Source organism: Symphodus melops (assembly GCF_947650265.1).
Source record: "Symphodus melops genome assembly, chromosome: 18".
NCBI classification, from domain to species: domain Eukaryota; kingdom Metazoa; phylum Chordata; class Actinopteri; order Labriformes; family Labridae; genus Symphodus; species Symphodus melops.
Genome location: NC_136708.1, coordinates 20,553,281 through 20,579,426, shown reverse-complemented (window position 1 = coordinate 20,579,426; position 26,146 = coordinate 20,553,281). Strand labels below are relative to the sequence as shown.

At 45.4% G+C, this 26,146-nt stretch overlaps 3 protein-coding genes across 6 annotated transcripts; 2 read left to right on the top strand and 1 right to left on the bottom strand.

Moving 5' to 3' along the window:
* Window positions 1–1,243: 1,243 nt before the first annotated feature.
* Window positions 1,244–2,317, top strand: LOC306838970 (free fatty acid receptor 3; the record flags this gene model as incomplete). Its single annotated transcript, XM_079367410.1, has 1 exon — window positions 1,244–2,317. The coding sequence occupies exon 1, from the start codon at window positions 1,328–1,330 to the stop codon at window positions 2,315–2,317; it is 990 nt and encodes a 329-aa protein (XP_079223536.1). The 5' UTR covers window positions 1,244–1,327.
* Window positions 2,318–5,934: 3,617 nt separating this feature from the next.
* Window positions 5,935–6,934, top strand: LOC306838969 (free fatty acid receptor 3-like; the record flags this gene model as incomplete). The annotated part of the gene is made up of 1 exon (XM_079367409.1): window positions 5,935–6,934. Exon 1 carries the CDS (start codon window positions 5,948–5,950, stop codon window positions 6,932–6,934), a length of 987 nt encoding a protein of 328 aa, XP_079223535.1. The 5' UTR covers window positions 5,935–5,947.
* Window positions 6,935–13,079: 6,145 nt separating this feature from the next.
* On the bottom strand, window positions 13,080–26,041 carry ago3b (argonaute RISC catalytic component 3b). Of its 4 annotated transcripts, none has more exons than XM_079368361.1 (20): window positions 25,832–26,041; window positions 25,372–25,646; window positions 20,545–20,716; window positions 20,314–20,434; window positions 19,504–19,712; window positions 18,729–18,865; window positions 18,149–18,283; window positions 17,913–18,000; window positions 17,674–17,821; window positions 17,469–17,588; window positions 17,245–17,388; window positions 16,399–16,565; window positions 15,947–16,131; window positions 15,128–15,287; window positions 14,906–14,996; window positions 14,610–14,804; window positions 14,281–14,415; window positions 14,033–14,134; window positions 13,516–13,715; window positions 13,080–13,417 (listed from the first exon to the last, which is right to left on the bottom strand). In XM_079368361.1, the coding sequence occupies exons 2-20, from the start codon at window positions 25,388–25,390 to the stop codon at window positions 13,309–13,311; spliced, it is 2,637 nt and encodes an 878-aa protein (XP_079224487.1). In that variant the 5' UTR covers window positions 25,391–25,646; window positions 25,832–26,041; the 3' UTR covers window positions 13,080–13,308. The 4 variants fall into 4 exon arrangements, with proteins under 4 accessions (XP_079224487.1, XP_079224489.1, XP_079224488.1 ...); XM_079368363.1 differs by having other exon boundaries at window positions 16,399–16,532; XM_079368362.1 differs by having other exon boundaries at window positions 17,266–17,388.
* Window positions 26,042–26,146: the final 105 nt, after the last annotated feature.

Sequence of the window (26,146 nt, the reverse complement as noted above, 5' to 3'; positions counted from 1 at the left end):
CTGGATGAAACATCTGTGCTTCTGAGCTTTGGCCCAAATATAACGTGAATCAAGCAGCAGAGGAGGTTTGTAATGATGCATCACACTCTCACACTCATCTCTCACTCTGCTTTATATCTTAATAGTGATTATTATAGTAATGCAATAGATTCACAGGTAAATCCATTTATTAAAACATTGATATAAAGCTCTGTCACACAAGTCAAGACAACAAAATGTTGCTCTATCAATATTTAGTCCCAGCCCTCAATTAACCTTATAAACAAGGCAAACATGTCAGAAGTGTAACTGTACACACACACACGTGTTTGTAACAAGGAATCAATACTCTGATCAAACATCCAGCAGCCATGTTTTAACTGCTCGTCTCTCCTTGGTATACTTGGTTTCTTGGTATCTGTTTTTCTGCATCTTCAACAAGCCACTTAGATTTTCTGCTCCATTTACTCCACCAAAAGCATTTTGCATGGCACACCCACACACACACACACACACACACACACACACACACACACACACACACACACACACACACACACACACACACACACACACACACACACACACACACACACACACACACACACACACACACTAAAAAACTCCATCTCCACCATAAAACTGCCTTCGTGCCACAAACAAGTCACAGTTTCCCAAAGCCCAGCCCATCCCGTCCTCGCATCAACCATCAACTTCGGCATATTTACGACTTAACTGCCCGGCTCTCCAGTTCATTTAGACTGCCTCAGTTTTAAGGGTATGGCCATGTGTTTCCTGATGCACTGATTATTCTGAATCATTTCACTTAAGGGCCCAGATGCTACCTGTCTGTTGTCCTCCTCTGAGAGGGCAATTAAGGCAGACTGGTGCCGGCTAAATGCCCCCCTACTTCTGCATGAGTGGATGCATCTTTTTTATCTGCTTACACTGTTATGATGTCGTATGTGCCAAGCCCACTTCATGCCCACATGCATCAGCAACTAAATGGCCAACGCCCCTCTTTTTTTTTTTCTCTGTCACCTGTGTGAGAGATGTTTCCGATGACTCAGAGCTCAGTCTGAACATGACGAAGGTAGAAACGCGTCCCTGCAGCAGCTTCTGTTTCAGATTGGAGAAGAAGGGTTATGGGTTACAAATGGACGGTACTCAAGGACAACTATGTACATAAGTGTTTGTAAAGTAGGACTTTTGTTCGCCTGACTTTCCTGCCAGTTTGACCTGGGTTGGAGACTCACCGTTGCCATGGTGAATCAGAGGCCGTGCTTCTTTTTTCTGGACTCCCGATGCCTCTCACCTCGCCGCAGCGTCCACGGCCTAAACTGAAGACATGCATGTGAATTGCCAGGATTGGATCGCTATCTTCATCTACATCTTCACCTCCGTGTTGGGCCTGCCCGCCAACCTTCTGGTCCTGTTCGTGTATGTGCGCAAGGCCCGCAAGCACGGCGCCACACCCAACGTGGTCTACGCCGTCAACCTGTGCCTGGCCAACCTTGCGCTTGTGGCCTGGTTGCCCGTCAAGGCTGTGGAGACTTTGCTTCATGACTGGACCCTCCCTGCGCCCGTCTGCCCAGTCTACACCTTCTTCCACTACTCCTCGCTGTACGGCAGCTGCCTCTTCATCACCGCCGTGACGGTTGGCCGCTACCTCAGCATCGCTTTCCCCATTGTCTACAAGAGGTATCGGCGTGGTAGGATCTCCTGCTACATCAGCGTCGCCTTGTGGTTCTTTGTGCTCCTCCACCTCAGTTTCAGCCTGTTCGCCGAAGGAGGGGCTAACTTCGTCTCCTCTGAGGGTGACGCCTCAGTCTGCTATGATCACTTCAACGCCTCACAGCTGGCTATTCTGCTCCCTCTACGCCTGGAGATGGCCATTGTTTTTTTTGTCATCCCACTCATTCTGACGTCCTTCTGCACGCTGCGCTGTGTTACTCTGGTGTGGCGCTCAAACCTGCGCCCTTTTGGGAAGAGACGAGTTCTGACGGTCGCCCTGACGACGCTGGCCGTGTTTGTGGTGTGCTACGCGCCCTACAATGCCACACACTTTGTCGGGTTCGCGTTGAATGAAAACGTCGAGTGGAGGGCGTACGCTATGTTGACGAGCTCCTGTAATGTTTTCCTGGAGCCGGTCATCATGCTGATGCTGTCGCCGGCAGTGTCGAGGGGAATCATGGGAAAAATCTGCGGACAGCAAAGTCAATACAGCCGGAGGGAAGGGTGTAGGCATCGGCGTTATAGTGCCAATGGTGCAGCAAATATAAAGGCGCCACCCACAGGCTCTGAAAGGAGCAAGAAGGCGGCTGATGTCATGACGTAAGTCCAAAGGGAGGTCAAACAAAGTGGAGACCCGGAGATTTCTGGAAAAATCGTTGTTAGGGGGAATCTGATGGAAGACAACTATTTCTTGTGTCTGCTGTCTAACAGCCAAAGACGATGTATAGTCACGACTTCTACCTGGCGCACACACATCCTTTCTGTGGAAGTACAAAAACATGATCCAAATCTCCTCCTTTAATTGATTCTAAAGAGAAAAAGACAGCGGTAGAATCGGTTTTCACTCTCAAAGAGTTATTCCTGATAGCTTTTTTCACAAACTGCGATGAATGTCAGAAGGTGTCGTCTGTAACCAGGGAGAATAAACAGACCTAATGATGGACGGCGTCAGACCGAGGACCACAACTGAACACCACTCATGGAAGAAATGTTCTTCTTTGAGTCTTATTTTTGAACCAGCCCACGTTGAACTTGACGTCAGACTTTTGGTTTCATGACAGATTCTCCAACCGTGAAACATGAACACATTAAACACACAGTGAGTCTTAATCTCAGTCTTGTAAATGCTTTTTATGTGTTCCTCTCTTAAAGACCAGATATCAGCATGTGTGGCTGCATTTTGGACAGAGCTCCGGCTCAACCATGTGGCTCACTGCTGACGTTTTACTTGTAAGCATTACCGGCTCTGACAAGTCAAAAAAATAAAGTAATAATCCTGCACTTGAATAAATGACTACCTGATGAGTTAAAAGGGTATTTCAATAAACCCTGTTTCATTTCAGTGTGATCTTAAATATCCATCAATATAACAACATGAAGTGTATTCTGAAAAGTGTCTGTTGTCTTTTAAGAATAAAAAAAAGTGACAATACTTTGCACGTTTTTTTCTTCCTTTTAGCTTCAACCCACACACACACACACACACACACACACACACACACACACACACACACACACACTTGTGTTTGCCAGCTTACTGTAAAAAGACTTCTTAGTAGACTGTATTTCAGAATATTTTAGAAAGAAATGCCGACAGTGACTTCACCTCTTTAGAAAACTCTTTGGCCTTTGTGTCAGACAGAAAACGTTTTAACAAGTCATTAATAAAAAATAAAAAAAACCCTCATACTTATTCATGACATAAATGAATACATTACTGCATCTTTCTGTGCCAGGATGTTTGATTTCAGAGAACTATGAAGGTAGAAAAAGGCTGTTCTTGAAACTTTGTATGATGTGAAAGTTAAAGGACATGTCTTCATAAAATAGAACTCATAAATAAAATACTTCTGCACTATCGACTGACGAAGCTTGTGATGCTAATTTAAAGTATAAGCTACTTAACTGATGCAAAAGCTGCTCATGCTAATGTATGTTTTTTTTTTATACTTTATTGCTTTTGTAGAAATGATTAATAGTTTTACCTTTTGTTTCTCAAACTCTTTATGAGGCGTAACATGCTTCCCTCATACTTGTTTAATTGTATTCATGTGAAGAGGATCATTAGAAATAACGTGAAAACATCAGACGGTCTTTTATGCTCAGATCCAACATCTGTCCTTTCTGCTACTGTCGGGAACTTTCAAACAAATACTCTATTTGTTTTTATTGTGACACGTTTTCGCCAGCATCACTTCCAGCTTTCGAGCGGTTGCTTGGTGATGATGTTTAAAGAGAGAGAAGAACAAAGACGGCGTCCAGACGCTTATTAAATTTCCCCCGTTGGAGCAGATATTTAGAAGGACATGCAAACACGGAGCTGCAGCAATCACACAGGACGACCACGCAGCGATGGAGAGCCACATCTTTAAAGCTTGAGAGAGGTGAGTTTAATCACTCATAAATTAGAATTTCATTCAGGGGCATTTATTGATTATCTCTAAATCTTTACATATGTATTTAGAAAAATAGAATAATAAATACATTTTCTGTCTCTTTGAAGACAATTCAAGGAGGAATTTCATTATATGGACCAAGAATTCTTTAAATGTTGATACCAGCTGTGTTAGTTAGTTATGTTGTAGTTATGGAGAATTTCTAAGCATGTCCTGTTAAATACTGAGTGTACACGGCCTCTCGGAAAATTATAGCCGGGATTTAAACCCCCTGCAAGCCGGGTGGATGGGTGGATAAATGGATGAGTGGATGGATGGATGGATGGGTGGATGGATGGATGAATGGATGGGTGGATAAATGGATGAGTGGATGGATGGATGGATGGATGGATGGATGGGTGGATGGATGGATGAATGGGTGGGTGGATGGATGGGTGGATGGATGGATGAATGGGTGGGTGGATGGGTGGATGGATGGATGAATGGGTGGGTGGGTGGATGGATGGATGGATGGGTGGATGGATGGGTGGATGGGTGGGTGGATGGGTGGATGGATGGATGGATGGATGGATGGGTGGATAGATGGATGGATGGATGGATGGGTGGATGGATGGATGGATGGATGGGTGGATGGATGGATGAATAGGTGGATGGATGGATGGATGGGTGGATGGATGGGTGGATGGATGGGTGGATGGATGGATGGATGGATAGATGGATGGATGGATGGATGGATGGATGGATGGGTGGATAGATGGATGGATGGATGGATGGGTGGATGGATGGATGGATGGATGGATGGATGGATGGATGGATGGGTGGATAGATGGATGGATGGATGGATGGGTGGATGGATGGATGGATGGATGGGTGGATGGATGGATGGGTGGTGGATGGATGAATAGGTGGATGGATGGATGGATGGATGGATGGGTGGATGGATGGGTGGATGGATGGGTGGATGGATGGGTGGATGGATGGGTGGATGGATGGATGGATGAATAGGTGGATGGATGGATGGGTGGTGGATGGATGAATAGGTGGATGGATGGATGGATGGATGGGTGGATGGATGGGTGGATGGATGGGTGGATGGATGGGTGGATGGATGGGTGGATGGGTGGATGGATGGATAGATGGATGGATGGATGGATGGATGGGTGGATGGATGGGTGGATGGATGGGTGGATGGATGGGTGGATGGGTGGATGGATGGGTGGATGGATGGGTGGATGGATGGATGGATAGGTGGATGGATGGATGGGTGGTGGATGGATGAATAGGTGGATGGATGGATGGATGGATGGGTGGATGGATGGGTGGATGGATGGGTGGATGGATGGGTGGATGGATGGATGGATGGGTGGATGGATGGATGGATGGATGGATGGATGGGTGGTGGATGGATGAATAGGTGGATGGATGGGTGGATGGATGGGTGGATGGGTGGATAGATGGGTGGATGGGTGGATGGATGGATGGATGGATGGATGGATGAATGGGTGGATGGGTGGATGGATGGATAAATGGGTGGATGGATGGATGGATGGATGGATGGGTGGTGGATCCAACGATCAAATCGTTGTAAATTTGAGCTCTTTTAGAAGTGGATTAAAGGTGTTGGAGGAAGACGTTCCAGGCTGTAGATTATTTGAACAATGATTTTTCTTCTTCTCTTGTAAATGAGATTCTTAATCTAAATGAGGTTTCACTGGTTAAATTCATTCACAATAAAATAAAACTAAATTATTCAACAAAGATCAAGTTCCTCTTAATGAATCATGCTTCTTGTTTTTTTTTGTTTCCAGTAGCGTCTGTCCTTCGTGTGATCAGCTGCCATGGTGAACAGCCAGATCTTGCTTTCCATCTACATCCTCACGTTCATGATGGGGGTCCCTGCCAACATCCTGGCATTTAACACCTTCTGCCGCAAGGTGCGTCGGAAGGCAGCCCCGATCGACATCCTCCTCCTCAACCTCACCATCTCTGACCTCATCTTCCTCGCGTTCCTGCCTTTTAAAATGAAGGAGGCCTCCGACAACATGGCGTGGATGCTGCCCTACGCCCTGTGTCCCTTCACTGGGTTCGTGTTCTACGTCACCATCTACAACAGCACCCTGCTCCTCACGGCTGTGAGCGTGGAGCGCTACCTCGGGGTCGCCTTCCCCCTCAGGTACTCCGTGTGGCGCAGGCCTCGGTATGCCGTGTTCACCAGCATCATTATCTGGCTGATCGCTTGTCTGAACCTTATCATCGTCTACATCATGACCTACGCCCAGTGGAACGAAGGTGTAGACGGCCACAACCGCACTGGCAGCATCCTCAACAGCCCGACCACGCCTCCACCCACCTGCTACCTGGAATTTACCAACGACGAGCTCAACATCCTGCTGCCGGTCCGCTTGGAGCTCTTCCTCGTTCTTTTCTGCCTCCCCTTCCTCATATGCTTCTTCTGCTACGTCAACTTCATCCACATACTGTCCCGTCTGCCCAACATCAGCAGGCGGCGGAGGCTGCGCGCCATCGGTCTGGCGCTTGGCACATTGCTGGTTTTCGCGGTCTGTTTCGTGCCGTACAACGCCTCCCACGTGGTGGGCTTTGTTCGTCACGATAGCGAAGATTGGAGAGACGTGGCTTTACTGTCCTGCACGTTAAACGCCTGCTTGGATCCGTTCATCTTCTACTTCTCGTCAGCGGCTGTCAGGAGCATGTTGAAACACTGCTGCAGGAACATCATGGCCAAGTTGCACATCCTGGGGTGTCGGAGGGTTCCTCAGCAGGAACCCTCAAAGACTGAAACACACAACAAAGCACCTGATCCTTGAAAGTTCTGTAGAGAGAATTAAAGATCTGTGAGTGGTTTTCTTTATTCCAAGCAAAAATGTATAGATTTTGAAAGGACTGAGATTTGTTATCTCACCTCAACAGTAAATGGAGCTCAGTTTGATTTGTATATATTCCACAACTGACAGGAAAAAATAGTGTTAAAATATGTGAAGAGATGAAATAAACGTTTCCTTTTGCAAGATTATCCTCAGTTATTATTTCTTTACTTAGCAAACTTGTATGTGCTGTTGTAGCGAAGGCCAACCGCTGTACAAAAGTGATGAATGGGGATTTTCCAGAAACATCATTACAACTGGTTGCAATAAAATACTTGAGATTAACAGTTGCTGGAAAGACTTGTATTCTTGAAATCTAAACAAATGCATTATTTTATTTTTTTTCAATCACCCCCAGAACAGTGTTTGCCGATGATGACAATAACTAGTCGGACCACTATTTCGTTTTTTGTACCAGGCTGTTAATATGTTCATTCAACACAGCAGGATTTTGAATTTCCACATCGACTTCGTTTTTCACCTTTAGGTTGCTGCTTAGACATCTTTAGAAGAAAAGAGAAATTAATGGTGAAGACAATTTCGGGAGCAGATTCTTGGAGAATGAGATTGAAATGGGACGTTTCTGGTTGGTTCGTGCCATTTAAAGAAGCTCAAACGTGAGTAATGGACTCAGAGAACCGGGGTTATCATGGTCACCCACTCGTGGCTATTTTTCACCTGTGATCACAGCTGCAGTCTTTGTGACCTTTGTGTCACATAGAGTGTCATTGGGTAAATAATCTTTTTTTTTCTTCCTGTGACTCGCAGCACAACACGAACACTGTTTAATCAAAGATGAGAGCTTTATAGGAGCGAGGGATAAAGCAATTAAAAACCCCGGGGATGTGAGGCTGCGTAAGCAGGAAGTGGAGGTTGTTCACTGCAGAGTTAATTTGGAGTCATGGCTTCAGACAGCTAGACGTGTAAACACACAGAGGACACGACGCTGCAGCTATAAAGTTCTGCTCTGAGGTGACTTCAAACAGCGAGACACCGATGACCGACCTGTGGCCATTTCCCGTCTGTAATAATGAACACAGGTGCAGGTGCAGGTGGAGTTCATGTAAACACAGATAACATCCCTCTGGTCGTCTCCTGAGCTCAGAGCAGATGGACATGTTGGTAAAGCAGCGCGCTTTGTGCATGTGTTTATTATTTACGTGTACAAATCTCAATAAAGCTAAATACAGTTGGTTCATTTTACAGACTCATCTTTTTTTTTTTATCCTTGTCTTAACTTCGTTTTTAGATGTTTTGTGTTTTTAGCTACTCTTTTAAACTCTAGCACTTTGAGATTGAAAAATGTAAAGTGAGTTACAAAAAAAATGTATTATTAGTAGTAGTAGTTCTTGAATTTCCCTCGGGATCAATAAAGTATCTATCTATCTATCTATCTATCTATCTATCTAGTACTGTAGGTTTTAAAAACCTATACTATTAGTATAGTCTTTTACTTTTAGCTGCACTGTTGCTCATGTGCTGCTCTGTGTGCTCTTTAATTGCTACCAGGGGACAAATAAAGTTTTTTGAATTGTATTAAATATCAGAGCCCAGCCGACACAGGATCTTTGGGGGGCCGATATCGACGTGGATATTGGGGAGAGGAGAGAAAAAAAAGAAATATATCAAAAAATATTGGCTGAACTCTTCAGCAGTTGGATCTGACGAGATATTTAGATACATTTATTGAGTTGATCACTTAGACGCAGTCATCAAACACTTGCGTAAAAGATTTATTATCAGGAAAAGATGGCCACTCGACAGGAAAATAACTGTGCATGTTCATACATCCCCACCCTACACTCTGTGAGGTTTGTTGTAATCCATACAGCGCCCTCTGCTGGTGACAGCCAGGAATACAACTGCATGTAGTACAATTAAACAAATGAAATGCGATTGGACTGGTGAATAAATCTTGTAATATCGTCACAGATCAGAGGTAAAATTAACTGATACCGATGGTCACTGCGTACGCTGATATCGGCGAGTTGATTTATCGGTCGTTCTCTTCTAAATTAAGGCGGACTTGGCTTCAGGTTTTTCCACAAAACTTTGAATTTGAGTAAATTCTAAGAGCACGAAGCAAAACACAACTGACACACGTTTCATACATTGAGTATTTATTCCAAAAAATTAAATATGACAACCAAATAAAAAGGCTCAACTTAGGACCAGGATCAGATGAGTGTTAAGACAAGGTCTTGACGTACAGTTTGACTTCTAAAAGTGACACCATTTGACATAACACAAGCACATTAATAAACTGTGAAACCCAAACATCATTTGTCTTGTTTTTTTTTAAACGATATGCAGCCGACCACAGAGGTTTCAAGAGTTATTATTGTGGGGAATCCCTTAACCTTGGCGACGGGCACTCGTGAAGGAACAAACTAACCTAGAGAATTACCCCGGGTCTGTAAACGCCGACGTCTCACATGAAAAGGTGACGTTGTAAATGGGTCAGATATGGCAGCACGCATACTGAGAAACATGCTTCATTATTGCCGTCCACTCGACGATGAATCACGAAAAAAAAAAAAAAGGGAGGAGAGATGCGTTTACAGGCAGTATGGGAAGCGCCATTTCCCCTGTGGAAGGAAGAGTTCAATAAATAATGCTACATGAGGTCGACACGGATCTACTCGTTACGACAGAGTCGAGAAGGTTTCCCTCGTTTTAGAGAGTCTACTTTTTGCGTTGTGCTGAGAGTGCCCGTCGTCTGAAACTGATCCCCACAGGCCTTTTGGTCCGGTCAGCTCCACACTGATCAGGTCTGCATATTTATGTGTTCTTGGCATATGTCAGAGGAATTCACACACAAAATATACACACGCACACACACAAACAAACAATCACACCTTACAGTATCGTCATGTATCAATATATACTTATCAATGTAGACTCTGGGCCTCTGCGGCCTTTCTGAAAGTTAAGATTTCTTTGATTTACTCGTTTCGTTTTTCAGCACCATCATGAAAGGCACAGTCTGATTACGGACCGACGTGTCCGACGATGAACTTTCATCCCTCCTCTGCTCATCAATATGCAAAAAAACACAAAACATCTGAAATGCAGCGCTCGTTGAGAAACGTCTTCGAGGAGCTTTTGAGATGATACGAGAGGGAGGTCTTCACAGGTCTGTGCAGAGGAGGGGTGAAGGTTCACCTGATCACTTACATGACTTAAAAACAGTCTCCACTTTGTAGCGGGTCAACCAGCAAACACACAAGTAAGTAAACTATTGCATTATTAAATTTGGAAGAAAAGAAAAAAAGTAATCTCACAGACGATTATTAAACGGCATATTTCCCTACAGCTAGCACGCCTGTGTCTCTAAAAGGGTTTTAGTTAGAAAAAATAAGTGGTGTGTGCATCACATTAACATCTTTAATCTTTACATATAAATATATCTCAATCCAGACTTTAAAATGCTTTTAATTTGAAGGAAAAAAAGGCATCTGATAAGAGCGAGTCCTGCTGCGTTCAGGCTCACGAGCGCAGAAATGGTTCTCTTATAAGGCTCTAATTTGACCTAGTTAGACTCCCATAAATCAAGCAGAACCAACAATAAACATGCCCTCCACTCATTTCTCTTTCAAGTAAAATCAAATGCTGGTAATGTCTGACATTATTAACATCTTCGGATTTCTTAGAATTAAATTTTTTTTATCTAGAGGCTAAATAATCGAGCACGAACTCTGCTCCAAAGCATGAACACATGCATCCTCTTAAGTGCAGTCAAATACCATATCCTCCTCCTCTCGTTATATTACTATCATAAAGCCTATATGTACTTCTGATGACGTATTAAATTAAATGTCTTTTCTTATAGCAGCTTCAGTTTGGTTCAGTGACAGGTAGCTAGCACAGTTAGCGGTTAGCAGAGCCGTTTAACACCATGCAGTGAGTGTGTGAGAGTAAAAAGCTGTCCACACGTTATACGCCGACGATCCCTCACCTCCCCCTGACTCCGCCCCCTCCTCCTCCTCCTCCTCCTGACCAGGCACGATGGTTTGGTCCAAGTGATGACACCTGAAGGCTGTGTCTGCGTCACGCTGTACTGCGAGGCCTCGACACACCGCTCTCCAAGAGCCGGCCGGTGAAAACCTTAAGACAAACGTCTGCCAAGCGTTTTCTGATAAAAGGCTTCAAAGCTTTTTGACACGCGTCAGAGTGTTCGATAATCGCCGGTGCGTCTCCTCTCCTACGTCGTTACACTCTGAATAAACCACCAGGGTGCAGCAGTCTCAGGCAAATGGTTTTCTTTTATTACCGTGTATAAAGTTACGTCTAGAAAAGGTCTCTGCACTAGAGCGGCGAGTGATCGACAGACGATTCATCTCTTTGATGCAGAAATCAAGAAGCGGCGCACGATTTCTATCCCAAACTGCTTTTTTGGATCTTTCAGTATAATTAAAGTTTGAGATCAAAAAGTTGTGATCAGGAGATTCTTTGATCGTCTCAAACGAGAGTGACGATGATCCTTCGCGCGTTTGTGGAGACGGCTGGAAAAAACGTACGACTGCGTCACATCTTGTAATATTTCCACAAACCCCCATCAGTGTTTAGTGACAGTGTCAGATGAGGACTTTACATGATAGCACGGACTCAAAGACTTCTTTAAAAATGTCTCCGATGTCAAAGAAAGTTAGCGATTAATTGATTAGCGGACAAACGGCGTGATCATTGCAGCCCTTAATAAAAGCGTGCTTTTTTTCAGCGCGGTGGTTAAAAGTTTGGATAACAGGATGTTGTGTGCTGACGAGGAAAAAAGAAGAACTGAAAGTGATTACTTCCTCGTGGCGAGGAGACGTTACGATGAGGAATCCGCGTTCATGCTTCGATATCAGTCCGGCGCCGTGTGTCGGGCAGTGCAACGGTTTCACAGAGAACTGAACCAACCTTCTGTCCCTCCAACGTCTTAATCTCTAACCAACAATTCAGGCACTTTGTTTAATCTCTCCCAACGCTCTCGGACATCGTGACTGACGACACACACACGCTCACACACACACACACACACACGCTCACACACACACACACACACCGGCAGCATCAGTCCTTAATGATCAACAGAACGCCAAACACTGAAACGTCCTCCATCCAAAGTCACAACTTGCCAAAACCCAACAAACGAAACTATTTCAGCACGCCAATCCTGGTCGACAACACCCAGCGCTGACCCTGCTCGCTCTGCATGAACACTTTATTGCACTGAAGAGGAACGTGACGACTTCATTGGTCAGATCCTCGTTTAGAAAATCGGTTTTGAGTCGCAAATAGTCTGTCTTCTCTGAACTATTGCTGGATGTTAATTTAAGTTAAAAAGATTCATGAAGGTATAAATAGTAAGAGGAATACAACACACAGACTGTTTGGTTTTTTTTTTTACACTTTGTACCGAGCTGAACTATAAGAAAAAGAAGGTTTAAAATTGTTGCATTTTTGTGGTCATGGCGTTGTTTTCTAACAGTCCCGTTTGCGCCCTCGCCTCGCTGTAAGGCCTCACGCGATACACAATCGATGGCTGTGTGCGGCTTTGCGTAAAATCAAGAGATCATTCACTGTCTGTGTTGGTAGAGCGTCGAGTCCCACCTGTGAGGAGCCGCGGCTTAAAGGGAGACAGAAGAGCGACCTCGAAGGCAGCTAGAGGGCCAAACGTCTGTCACGAACGCACTCGACTAACACGCTGCCAGCGTAAACACGTCTGCTCGAGAGAAACAACGCTAACTATTTAGCATCTAAAGAAGAAGAAGAAAACCCCGCAAACAAACATGTAAAACCGTCGACACTATAAACCAGCAACATGAGGCTCAATGTGAGGTGACAGAGCGAGGCGGGTCCTCACCGGTTCTGCTTCAAACCCAAGTGTTTGGATTCCCTGCTGCTCTGACATTTCTTAACACGTGAGAAAAAAAGAAGAAGCAAAAAAAAAACAACATTGAGCTGCTGTGAAACCTGGAAGCAGTTGTGAAGTGTGAGCGTCAACAGGAGACAGATCCACTGAGTACAGCAGAGGAGATGATGAGAGAGAGAGAGAGAGAGAGAGAGAGAGAGAGGAGAGAGGAGAGAAGAGAGAGAGAGAGAGAGAGAGAGAGAGAGAGAGGAGAGAGAGAGAGAGAGAGAGAGAGAGAGAGCAGAAACGATTGGCTGTTTCTTATTGCATAATGTGGCTGTGACTCTCTCTGGCTTTTTTTACATCCTCACACAGCCGGCAGTCGGGACGCGTGGTTTGAGATGAGCCAGCTGATGGAAGGCGGGCACGAGGACTGTCCGAGTAGATGGAGGATGTGTGTGTGTGTGTGGGGGGGGGGGCCTCAGGCAAAGTACATGGTCCTCAGTGTGTCGTGGTGGATCTGGACAGCCTTGGCCAACGCCGTGGGGTCCCTGCCGTTACTCTGCCCTGAGACGTGGCTGCCCTCCGCACTGTCGGGGAAAAGAACATGAAACCACATTAAGTCGCGTCCACCTTCGAGCTCTTAGGTTAGCGTCGCTGTTTAAGTTATCCCACCCCCCCCACCCACCTGTCGTGCTCTTTGTCGACCAGGTGGTAGCGGGCGCGGAAGGCCACCAGGTGGGCGTAGTAGGCCGGTGCCGGGATGGAGACGGAGCGCGTGCAGCGGACATAAGTGTGGCACAGCTGGTAGGTGAGGAGCTGGAACTCATCGCCGGTGAAACAGTTGTCATCCCACAGGACGTGGTAGTGGGAGGGCCTGCTCGTACCCTGGAGGGGGAAATCAGAGTTCATTACATCTCAGAGGAGGACGATCGGCAGAGAGAGGACAAACAGCTGCTAAATATAGCTCTGAGTGTTTAACAAAGTCATTCACGATATCCTGATATTCATCCAAGGAATCAGGATCTGTTGCTTCTCCTTCAGTTTGACTTTTTGTGAACACGATGTGAAGAACAACAAACCCAGTTTCTAGCTCTCGTAGGTCATTACTTCACGATATTTGTCGACAGGATGTTGATGAGATCTGCTTCATTGATGTTAAGTATCAGACCTTTTAAGATTTGTTTAGACCCGCGTTATGGTACCTGGATTCCAGCGTGGCTGCAGAGGTAAAAGTCAAACTCATAAGGATGCGTGATGTCTGTGTCCACTGTGGTGCCGGCAGGAATGTTTCCACTTCGTCCAACCTGAGGGGGAAACAGAATAATCACGCTGACTTATAGAAAGACTCGACAGGTCCTAACGGTGAGCTAAAGGTTTCTCTTGTCTGGCTGCTGGATCAACCTTTAAAAGACGTGAGACAGAGAGAGAGAGAGAGAGAGGTCTTACTCACCCGCTCGTTGCGATCTGCACAGAAGAGTCGCGTGTGATGGCGTTTCTGCACAACAATGTAAGTAATCCCCGGCTGATAGTCCTTCTCGAGACTGATGCAAGCCTCCCTGATGGCCAGGAGCTCGTAATACAGCACCTGAACAGTGACATACAGTTACTATTTCTACATTTAAAAACAATATATTAAATGTGTTGGTGGTGCCAGGACAGCTGGCATTAGCAGAGAAAGAAAAGAGCTCATTCAAAGTTTGAACCTCGAAGGATTCACTTTTATAAAAGGAGGCGTGGCTAACTAGCTCAGGGCGAAACAAAGCTAAACGATGGCTCTACCTGTCTGAACTGTCCTTCCGACACTCCGTCTCTGTAGAAGATGATCCTCGTCGGCTTGTAACGGGTCGATTTGTAGAACTGGATCAAGAGCTCTCGCACCATAGACGCCAAGTCCTGGATGACCTCCTGTCTGGGCCTCTGGACCCGCACTGTAGCACAGTACCTGCTGGGGTGGGCGTCCATGCTGCCTACCACCTGGAGAGGAACAACAACATTACAGAGGGGGTCAGAAACGCGTCACGCAGTTTGGGGACTTTTATGAGACTGGTAAGAACGGGTTCTACGTCGAGTCTCACCGCTGCAATGGATGGCTTTTTCCCGTCTCCTGCTGGAGGATGAGTGACGTCCGCTCCGAGGAAGATGACAGGCTGCTGGAACACCGAGGGTCTGCGTGGATTTAAGAGACAACAAGATAAAATGTTAAGACCGCTCTTTGAAACAGCCTCGGACACGTTTGGAGATCAGAGGATTAAAACTGAATCAACGAGAGAGGAAAACGTTTCTCGTGTTGATTTTACCGTTGGTGTGGAACCAGGATGTTGTTGATTCCTCCCAGTTTGACGTTGATCTTCAGGCAGAGGTTAGAGAGGGTCTGAGGAGACGTCTTTACTACATTCTTCACCTGCACACACTGAGTGGCCATGCCGAGGAGGGTGTCGCCAACCCGCTTCACCTCAGCTGTGGGTTAGAGAGCAGAAACATCACTCAGCAGACGCCTTCAGCCAAAGGGACGAACAGAGAGTCAGTACAACACAAGCGAGGATCCAGAAAAAGGAAATGACGTCTGTAAGAGCAAACGGTCCGCTTTGAGTCCGACTGGACAGGAACAGGAAGTGAGCGGAGGCCGAGCACGAGTTTTAAAAGTCGTCGTTATCAAACAAAACCATCATCTATCGAGACCTTCATCATCGTCCTCATTAAGGTCAAAGGTCAAGAGAGCTGGGTCTTTAGTTTGTCCTTAAAGGTGCAAAGGGACTCTGCAGAGCGAATGGACTTTGGAAGTTTGTTCCACCACCGGGGGGCGACAGAGGAGAAAAGTCGAGTTAGTGTATTAGGAGCCCGTTGTTGTGAAGGTTGGGATCAGAGGCCTTCCACAGGCAGAGCGTAGCGGGAGGGAGGAGAGACCTGGATTATAGAGTCTAAGCCAGCGTAAGGAGATGAAGAGCGGAGTGACGTGCTCTTTTAGCGCCGCATCTTCATGTACAAGGTTTATAAATAACATTTAAAGGAGATGTGCTCCCAAACTGTTCAAACACAGACTTCATGTACGAGTTTTGTGACCGCTCTTTTCTTACATTGTCAGCATTGCAAGAAGCTTAGCTTGATTATTCATTTACCATAGACGGGGGTCTTTCCAGGCAGAATCACGATGATGAGCTGAAGCCCGCCATACGTGTTTTTCAGGTGTCTGAACATGGGCTCCACACTGTCAGCTCCCTGGGCGTATTTACAAAAACAAGGCTGGCCTTGGATTGGCATCCCAGCATCCTTTGAGATTTTACGCAGCTGGTCAGTGAAGCTCCTAAACATGAGGGGGGGGGACGTTTAGGATTAATGTGACATCAGTGAATAGTCTGTTATCTGACTCAAACACCCATTAAATACACTGAAGATTTATGATGTTAGAGTAGCTTCCCAATTGAAGAATGTTTCCTGATTACAATATCTGAACTGTTTATTTCATGGATTCTGTATAACCTCCAACATGCGTGGATTTATCTTCCCCTCAGGGTTTCATCACAGATAGCTTTGCCAAAACTGAAACGTATCAAAGTGGATCTGGACTCACTTCAGGATCTCTTCTCTGCACTGCCTCTGTGTGGCGAAGCAGGCGATGGCCCACATCTTGATTTCCACTCCGGTGTGAAACTGCTTCCCCCTCATGTCCCACACTCCGTGGCTGGGCGTGGCCACCGTGCGGTTCTGCAACGACAGTGCAGGGTTGATCTGCTGGGGCTGACAGTCACACAGACACGTACAGTACAGGGACACAGACAGAGTATGGATTCAAGAATTCAAAAGGAAATGGTGGGATTTCAGGATCAATGGCTACTGATAACTACATAAACAAAACATGATGGACAGGCTGATCATGGCATTAAAAGAGAAATCACATCTTAGGTTTCATTTGTGCTGGATTCGGTTTAAGTCATGCATTAAATGATTCTTTGGTATGGGCAGGGTTTAAAAACAGGAAAAGTTCTAAATTAAAATGTCGCTCAAACAGCAGAACAGTAATACAGCAGAAAACCACAGCCACACACACACACACACACACACACACACACACACACACACACACACACACACACACACACACACACACACACACACACACACACACACACACACACACACACACACACACACACACACACACACACACACACACACACACACACACACACACACACACACACACACACACACACACACACACACTAAATGTATGAGTGCAGCTCATATTTTCATGTTCTAATGTGAAAACAACTCTGAGCAGTTTCAGAGGAATCAAGAGTGAATTTGAAGAATCAGGATCATTTACTTCTGATCTGTGATTTTAAACTAAATCAAATCACACACACACAGAAAAACACAGTCGTGCATAAAAAGCATGATTAAAAGGGGAAGGTACCATAAATGGCTCAGAGCTCACCCTGCCGCCATATTGCAGCATGGGGGCGGGCAGGACTCGGCCCGTCACCTGAGCCATCTCATCTCGAACGCGGAACTGAAACTCCTGGACGAAGGGATCCGACTCGTAGTTTGCACTCCTCACCTGAGAGGCAGAAAGAAGAAAGCAAGCATAAACAAACTGAAGTCTTGATGGTGTTCATCTCCGGTCAGCAGGACACTCACCAGCCTGCTGATCTCCTCCTGTCGGTCTGGAGCAGAGCGAGCCGTAGCTTTGATCATGGTCGACGTCTGGTTGTCTGTCAGCTTTTTAATGCAGCGCTGGCCAGCTACAATGTTACAGACCTGAGACGGAGCAGAAGTCAGTTACACAATCCGACTCGGATACAAATTAATTTCAGGAAGAGCGAGTGATGCTGTGCTCCTTTACCTCCAGGGGCAGGTAGGTGTGTTTCTGTTCCTGGCCCACCTGCAGGCAGGGCAGGTGAGGGTACTTGAGCTGCAGGTTGTACTTCTCTCTGAAGTACTGGGCCACAGTTCGTTCCACTGTCTGACCATTTTCTAGCTGCAGTGGAAATCTGTGCATTTAAAGGAAACAACAAATCTCCTGTTAATTCAAGCTCACGGCAGCTTTGATGGCACGTTCAGTGCTGCGACGTGGAGACGTACGTCTGGAGGCTGGCAGGGCGTCGTGTTACGTTGCAGACTCTGTACTTCCTACGCATGGTTCCACAGTGCGTCACTTCTACTTTCAGGCCTGTCGAGATGGAGAGACATCGATGTAAACGAGCGTTAGGAAACTCGAGCTCTAACTGATAGATTTAGAACATCTGACTTAAGGATACAAATTGTGCTCGTGCAGGGTAAGCCTGGCACCGCAGCTCAAACCTTTTCTTTGCACGCACCTTTGATCTCTTTGGTGAACTTGACCCTGTGGGAGTCCGTGAGCGGACGTGGCTGCTCGTCGATGTTTTGAATGTCCAGTACCTCACACATGAACTGGATGACTGGCTGGGCTTTGTAAAAAGCTGTGGCTGACACTGAAACAAAACAGGACAAGGTCAAACTCTACGTCCGGTTTATTTGGACACTTGCCGATGTTGTGCTTTGCGTTTCTGTTGCTTATTTTCCTGGAAATGGCAAATTCTATTATTCCTTTTAACACCAAAGGTATAATCAGCATTATACACAAATACAGCACAAATCAAAGTATAAAGTCTTATCAGTCATGAGTCAGAGGACATTTACATATAACAGCATCTGTCGATGACTCATGCTTCTCTCTCCCTGTAGACAGAGTTTACATCCTGCTTACATGCACAGGACATCTAAAGCCGTTTCCATACTCACTGCTTATTTGGATGTCATGTAAGTGTCTTTAGGTCATGGTCTTTCTTTGCCAATTCACGTGAAGCTTCGAGTTAACCAAAGTGTGCTAACATTGGCGTGCGCACTACATCATGTCATTCGGCAGTACTGACTTACCATCAATGTTAAGCATCATTTTCCACATGGCAGGCCGCACCGACTGATGGAAACCAAACCAAACCTCTCGTCCTCCACCGAGCGGGTGATCGCAGCGCTCTGGGGACGAGAAGAAGGATCTCCCGACGGGCGTGTACCTGATGGTCACAGAGGGGAGTCAGAGGTTTGTAAGGTGCAAAAATAAAACTTGTATTTGGTGTGCGGTTCACAGAGTGCAGCATGAGTTACAAGTTTGAAACCACGAGAGGATAGAGAGGATTTTTTGAAAGGATAGAGAGGTTAAAAAAAAAAAAAAAATCAGGTTAATGGATTCAACAAATGTCATATCTGGAGTTTAAGTGCAGAAATATGCTTTGGATCCCTCGCTTGTTGTCAGACCCAAATCGCAGTGTGGCCAGCTAATCAAGATAGATAGATAGATAGATAGATACTTTATTGATCCCGAGGGAAATTCAAGTCAAAGAGAAATATTTCTTATGAAGGTTAGTTTTTAACAAACTGCAGCTTTTACACCAAGTGACACATTGTGGTTTGAATACTGCATCATAAATTAAAGGAGCCTCGACCTCCGGGATGAAATCCTTGGCTCATAATTCATGACCAGAACAAATCCTCTTCACATGCTTCATTCATTAATTCTCTTTCACTGACACTGCAAACGATAACATGGTGAAGGTTAGCTGCAGCATTAATCTACTCATCATTATTAGAAGACTTCAGACTTTAACATTGTCTCCATTATGTTGAATATGAGCGACACACGGAGGAAGCTCACTTCATGGAGGGCAGGTGTCTGAGGACGACGTCCACGGCGTGAACAGGATTAGTGCTGATCGGTTTGTCCAGGTCCACCGGCTCGGCCATGACGCGTCCCGTCAGAACTTCATGCAGCATGTGCCAGCTGACCAAAGACACAAACTTGATGGAGACCTTGAATGGGCGGTCCTTCCCTCCGTCACCTGGCAGGGTGACGTCCAGATCCACCTGAAGAGGAAGACAACGGTTACTGTCGCCTCCCAACTCAGATTGTTTTTAAATGTAAATCAGCATGGGCGTCTTTTGAAGGAAGAGGCCTTGTTGGCACAAAGCTGCCTGTGTGAATGTGAACAGCTGAGACCGTATGGACGTGAAAGGTTCGACCCCTGTGCACCTCATCAAACTGCTGCTTTAACTTTTCTGTTGGCCAGTGTGTTCTTCTCCACTGTTTGGCTGATATTCTCATTCTTCCTCATCCTTGATATAAAAAACAATCTCTCATCATAGCGTCGTATAAGGGACTCTGTTGATTCCACGTTGCTGTTTTGATGTCCTGTCTTGCCTCTGGAGACCGTCTGACAGGGATAGATTGCTATTGCTTGATTAGAATGATTTCAGGGGTAGTCGGCCTTAAATCCTCTCGAATTTTTCAGGAGTGAAAACAGCTAGAGTGAGCTAGACACAATATCTGGCAAAATAAAAAACAAAAACAGACCTGAGCTATGTCCTGATGTCCTCGGCATTCTTTGTCAAGCTAAACATTTGTTTTTGTTTTTTTGGTCTGCAATACAAGAAAGCCCAGCATTCAAACATATAGGTGTAGTCTCACCCCACCAGTGGCCACAGGTAGTGGAGTGGCAGTGTAAAGGCTTCTCTTCCCATCGTAAACTGGCAGACAGTCACCAAAGATGGTCACCTTGAAATGCTGAACCATGGAGTCCACCACCTCCCTGCAGAAACCACAAAAAAAGAACTTTGATCTGAACGTGCAAACAGTAAGAGATGACAGTACAAGAATGAAGTCAAAAGAAAAGTGTTGATGTGTTGATCGACTCCCGACCTGTTGACCCTGCGAGGACATTTGTCAGGCTTGATGTCCACCTCATAGAGATAGACGTCGATCTTGGGAATTTCCACCTGGAAACAGTTGGCCAGAAGCTTGATGGGCTTCCCGATGGTGCCATAGCCAGGTCGACGTGGCAGCGAAAAAAGGGCTTGGGCTCCAGCGTCTCCTACAGGAACACAGGTAAATGAAGACGTTTTTACCCTGGCCTTTTGAAAACAAACATGTCATGTCCCTGAATGTTTGAGTGTTGATGTGCACGCCTGAAGGAGCGACGAACATTAAACCATTCACTCCTGCTGACAAACGTTCTTCTGAACTCCACACTTTAGTGCTCAACATCTGGAACTTCAAAGTCTGAGTCACTCTGATCATTCTTATGTTTGTTTCAGCATATCCAGTTATTCCCTGCATTTTGTTGCATTGATGAGCAAAACTGCATGTATGCATCTCATCCTCAATATTGAACAAAACCAACAATGTCATGGACATCTTGTCTAGAGCACAGTCTATAATCTAACCAGCTATTTCTGCCTGTTGAGGCGACATCTGACGTGTGAACGCGGCTCAAACAGAGAACAAACCAGTTCTCCTGAATCTGTGACGATTTGATACAAGCAGAGAGCTCTGTGAAGACCACAAACTGTAGGAAGGAAGTGGTTCATAAGGAGGAAAGAGCAGAGTGTGTGTGTGTGTGTGTGTTTGTGTGTGTGTGTGTGTGTGTGTGTGTGTGCGTCGGGACTGAAGATGGTCAGAGACGTTAAAACGATTTCCTCATATCAAACTGACTGAGCTGAATCTAAACGGGCCAGTGCTGTTGTTCTTCCTCACGCCGATCTGATAATGACCGTACAAAAAGGTTACAGGGTTTGGTGACATTTTGAATAAAGGACGATTTCTCCGGATTGACATGGCCTTTGCCAGACGGGAGGAAAAGTAGGCGGCTGACACACCACAACAACTCGACACCAATTTTCATAAATGCCAAACTGGAAAGTACTCGTGAAAGACATGAAATGACATCACACGCGGCCACACAATTTCCATAAATGTGAGTCAGAGGACTCGCATTCACAACAGTGACTAACGTGAACTAAAGTCGACATAGTAGAAGCTGGTGTGTTTGTGACAGACGGAGGGAAACACTGAAACCTGCGCTTTAGAGCGGGGGGGGGGGGGGGGGGTCGAGAGCCGACCCTGAACCTGCCCTGAGGTGTTACCCGTCTGCATCCCCTGGTCGCTTCCTCCCCTGTGCCGTTGCCATGGAGACAACACTCATTTTGCAACAGTTTCTCCATGGAAACTACAGGCGCGCCGACAGGAGGTACAAAAACAGCTGCGCACAAATTTGTCTCATTCATCTGGAGACTCTGCAGACCGTTTTGGAGTCAGTTTGTCACGACACGTCGCTGTGCATTCATGGTCATTTATTTTCAGCGCTTCAACGATTGGTTTATAGACCGTTCATCAACTTCAGAAGAACTCCTGACCACTCTGAAAATCAAATTTGTTTTTCCTGCTTATTAAAAGAAGAAACCAAAACACTGTTCTTGTTGTGTTTGTTTTGAGTTGGGAGGTCAAAAAAAATAAAAATAAAAAAGCTACCGTTACTGACATGTTGAAGCTTTAATACAAGGCACAGCTTGTTTGGGTTTATTTAACATCTTGTGTTGTCATAATTGGAAATCGACACGTTCAGTGATCAGATACCAAACATGAGTGTGTGTTACAACAACAAACAGAAAACTGTTCATCATCTGACTTCTTCATGTTGTGATGGTTCATTCGTTTCTTCCGAGATGTTCCGTTAATCATTTCCAGCGTAGTTATCTATTTGGAGTACCGCGTGCAATCATCCGTTTCTACTTGATCCCCCCTGATATAGACCCTCTGAGGTCAAAGGCCTCTGCAGCTCCAATAATGTGCGTCAACAAACAAAAACAGTCGGCTCCACCGCCTGCTCTGCCCGAGAGATTCAAATCCAGAAGTAAAGACAGACGATCGTAAAAAAAGGAATCCAGCCTCTCTATAAAGCTTCTTTATGCAGGAGACAGACAGCAACCCCTCTTCCACTAATGACCCAAAAACACAAAGGGTCACTGTAAAATGAGAAACAATGGAGCATTAATTTGCACTTATCAGGCTGCTGCATCGTAGAAACGCACTCCTCAACGTGAGCAACCCACACAGAGCCGACATTCAACCCACACACTTTGAGAGAGTTCTCTACAGACGTAATGTTGTCCGGTCCTGACATCACTTCACTCCTGCCGCCGACTGCTCGTGTGTTTCAGGTATTAAAATAAGCTGTGTTATAACCTCCTGTACTTTGCACACTCCTGGTGCTGAGGGCAAACCTCTCAGCTGTGACACATGTACGCGTGTCTCCTGTTACACAGCATTAAAAATTAAACATCGCTGGGTTTGGGGCTGTTCACAATCAAACCAGGATTTCTAGGAAACATGAAAGGATGTTCAGGGAAATGTAAACGGTTCAGTTCAAACAGGAATATTCACGACTTTTCGGTGATGTTCAAATTCTTCCAATTGAATTCGAACAGCACCGAACAGTTCCTTTAATGTTAGCCTCTGTTTGAGAAGCAGAAAGCTGTCAAAAACTCCTCCAAATGAGGGAATGAGGACAGTGAAACCATCCCTCCACTGGTCATCTAAAGCCATTTTCCTGTTTGAGGTGGTGGGGGGCTCGAGATGATCCCAGCTGTCATTTGAGCTGCGAAAGGCGGGGTACACCCTGGACTGTTGGCCAGTCAATCACAGGGCTGACATACTCACGCTGACGGCCAATCTGAAGTCACCACTTAAACCTGAGACGCACGTCTTTGGACTGTGGGAGGAGCTGGAGGTAAGGAGCACACATGTTGTATACTGGAACAACATGCAGATCCCACACACAGAGATCCCATCAGACAGGGATTAAACCAGGAACCTGTTAGCTGGAAGGGAATGGAGCGAACCAATGCAACATCGAGCAGCCCAGGACGCTGAATACATCATGATGTTCAATAAATCTAGCAAAAAGTTTACAACGTACTCATCTTTAGAGTCATCCATCCATTATCCATAAACCCTCCGTTCTGTCATTCAATCACAACAAATCCCTGACATTCACTCACTACAGTTGATAAAATACAAAGATTTGCTGGTTTAATTTGTGATGACTAAAATATTCTTAAACCAAGGAAAGTTGTCTATACAAAGAAGCACTCCGAGACGTCCCTTTGGGTAATGTTTGATTTTATATACTAAACAAAACTGGCCAATTATTTCTTACTAAAAAGAAACGAGCCTACTTTGAAGAATATGTGTCACTCTGACTTGACAAGTTCGTAAAGCTCATTTATAACTCTGACACAGTTTTAAAACCTCGAAATGTGGGTTCTTCTCAGACAACGCTCCGGGCTGAATGGCTCATAAGGTTGAAAATGGGTGGAGAGTAAAAAGTATGAATGGGTCAGTTTCTGTGAACCAGTTTGACCCTCTTTCCAGCGCACCACTGGCCCCCTACAACATCAATAATAAACAAGCTGTGACTCACAAACTGTGGCCCCTTGGCAACAGAGTCAATTGAATAATGCGTTGCCAAGCTCAATTGATTTCTAATTAACACAGGCAGCGGTTAACTGAACATTATTTGATAGCTTGGGTAACTATGGCAGCAGCTGGTGTGAAAGGCTGCCCTTCAAACTGATATGAGCACACACACACACACACCTCCCTGAATGTGTGCCAGACTCTCTCGGGCTTCAGACACACCTGACGGGATCACCACCTGCCTTTGACAGCCGACAAAGACTGACGTAGACAGAACAAATAACCCGTGAGACAGGTTTGGGACATTCACATATGCACACAGGCGCACTCCACAACGCAAGAGTGACCACGAAAGAAACAATCAACCCAGTATAAAGTCCTTGTTGGAAATGGCCCAGTGCCCATTAAGGCCTCCGTTTAAAAATAATCAGATCGAAGTGTAGATCATCGGATCCAAACTAAAAAAAGAAGTCTCATCGTGGAGTTTTTCTTTCAATACAGATCAAACCTCCACGATGTGATGGTAGAGGAAGGCTTGATTACAGTCGGATTTCCAGAACAAAATGTAAATCAAATGACATAACAAGTCATATTAACAAACCGACCGCTAAAATAGCTTTCCAAAACCAAAAACAACATGTTCAAGCTTTCATTCATCACTTTAAGTTGAACCCTAGGACACACTCTGAAGTCCTTCCTAACAAGTAAACCCCTCATTTCATGTAGAGGTGTTCATGGGTCAATCTGGTCCTGGAGCCGGTGACACCAGATCTGACCTGGGACATTTTCCTTTGATCCCAGGTTTGTTAATAATCAGTTCTATCTGTTTCTAGATATACTGTATTTCTGTTAAATGAAGTCTCAGTGTTAGAAAGGGATTGTGAGGGTAAGATGGGGGCTTTCTCCCTTAAATTAAAAACACTTGAAGTGACCCCATGCTGACTGTTCAGCTTCTGATCTTTTAGAGAGCCAGGAGCCTAAATTGTGATTTGTAGTCCCATTTGGACAACTCGACGACTGGATCTCATGATCTTAAAAAATGTGCATCTGGATCAAGATGCAACAGTCCCAAGTTGCCTCGACATATCTGGACAAAAAGTGGATCGATGATAACACTTAAAAGGGCTTTTAAAAAAATCCAGATCAAGCATATAAAAGTTTAATTATTTTAAGTGGTAGACTTGATTCAAAATGCTCAATCAAAATCGTCAGAGCTGTATCTGCACCCGCACAGCACATGAAGCATGGCCGCGTTATTCTGGGGGATCCCACCTGTTGTTCCGATTTCCATTCATGAGGTCTCAGTCCGGATGACCCGGCACCCAGTTGTTACTTCTCCCTTCTCAGGTCAAAAAAACTGTGACTTCAGATCCGCTGACAGGCACCCTGCTCCCCGCTCCCCGAGCTGAGGGGGGGGGGGTCGCTGAAGTGGAACCGGGCCGCTCGGGGTTCCTCTCGTCTGGAAGTCTCTCCTTTCACCACCAAAGACAGCTCGAAGTTCAACAAAACGTCCCCTCGCTCGTCCTTTCTAGTTTCTGTTGTTGTATCTGAAAGGGACAGAAAAGAAACAGCAGCGTTTGAAATGTTTGTGACAGTTCAGCACACATACAGAGTTGGTTCATTTTCACGAAGTCGTTAGCGGCGGTTGGCAAAGCTAACAGCAGCTAGCTTTAGCCGACGAAACTAACGACTAACCGACAACTCAAAACACAAGAATAAAACGGATAATTACCGGACGGTTAGTCAAATTCGTCGTCAAGGTAGGTAAAAGTGTCGGTATCTGGTGTTCTCCTTTAGCAAATAGATATGTGGGGGTTCACTAGTCCAGCGTCCTGTCTCTTGGTATCGGGGAGAAACCGGTCTAAAATCTGCACTTACACCGCCCTCTCGCTCCCTGTTATAAAGCTCGCGAGAGTATAAGATAAGTACTTCCGGTAAATTCCTTCAAAACAAAAGCATATTTAACAAATACTTTGTGACAATTCAATTCAATCCAATTGAAAAACAGCAACAAAAAACGTTATTTGTATTAATTTAATCAATGAAA

Excerpts from the sequence above, each read along its gene's own strand:
- ago3b (XM_079368361.1), bottom strand. Across the intron at positions 20,435-20,544 it reads TGTCCTCGCAGGGTCAACAG|GGAGGTGGTGGACTCCATGG; the intron begins GTCGGGAGTCGA and ends TGGTTTCTGCAG. Across the intron at positions 17,389-17,468 it reads AGGAGGAGATCAGCAGGCTG|GTGAGGAGTGCAAACTACGA; the intron begins GTGAGTGTCCTG and ends TCTGCCTCTCAG.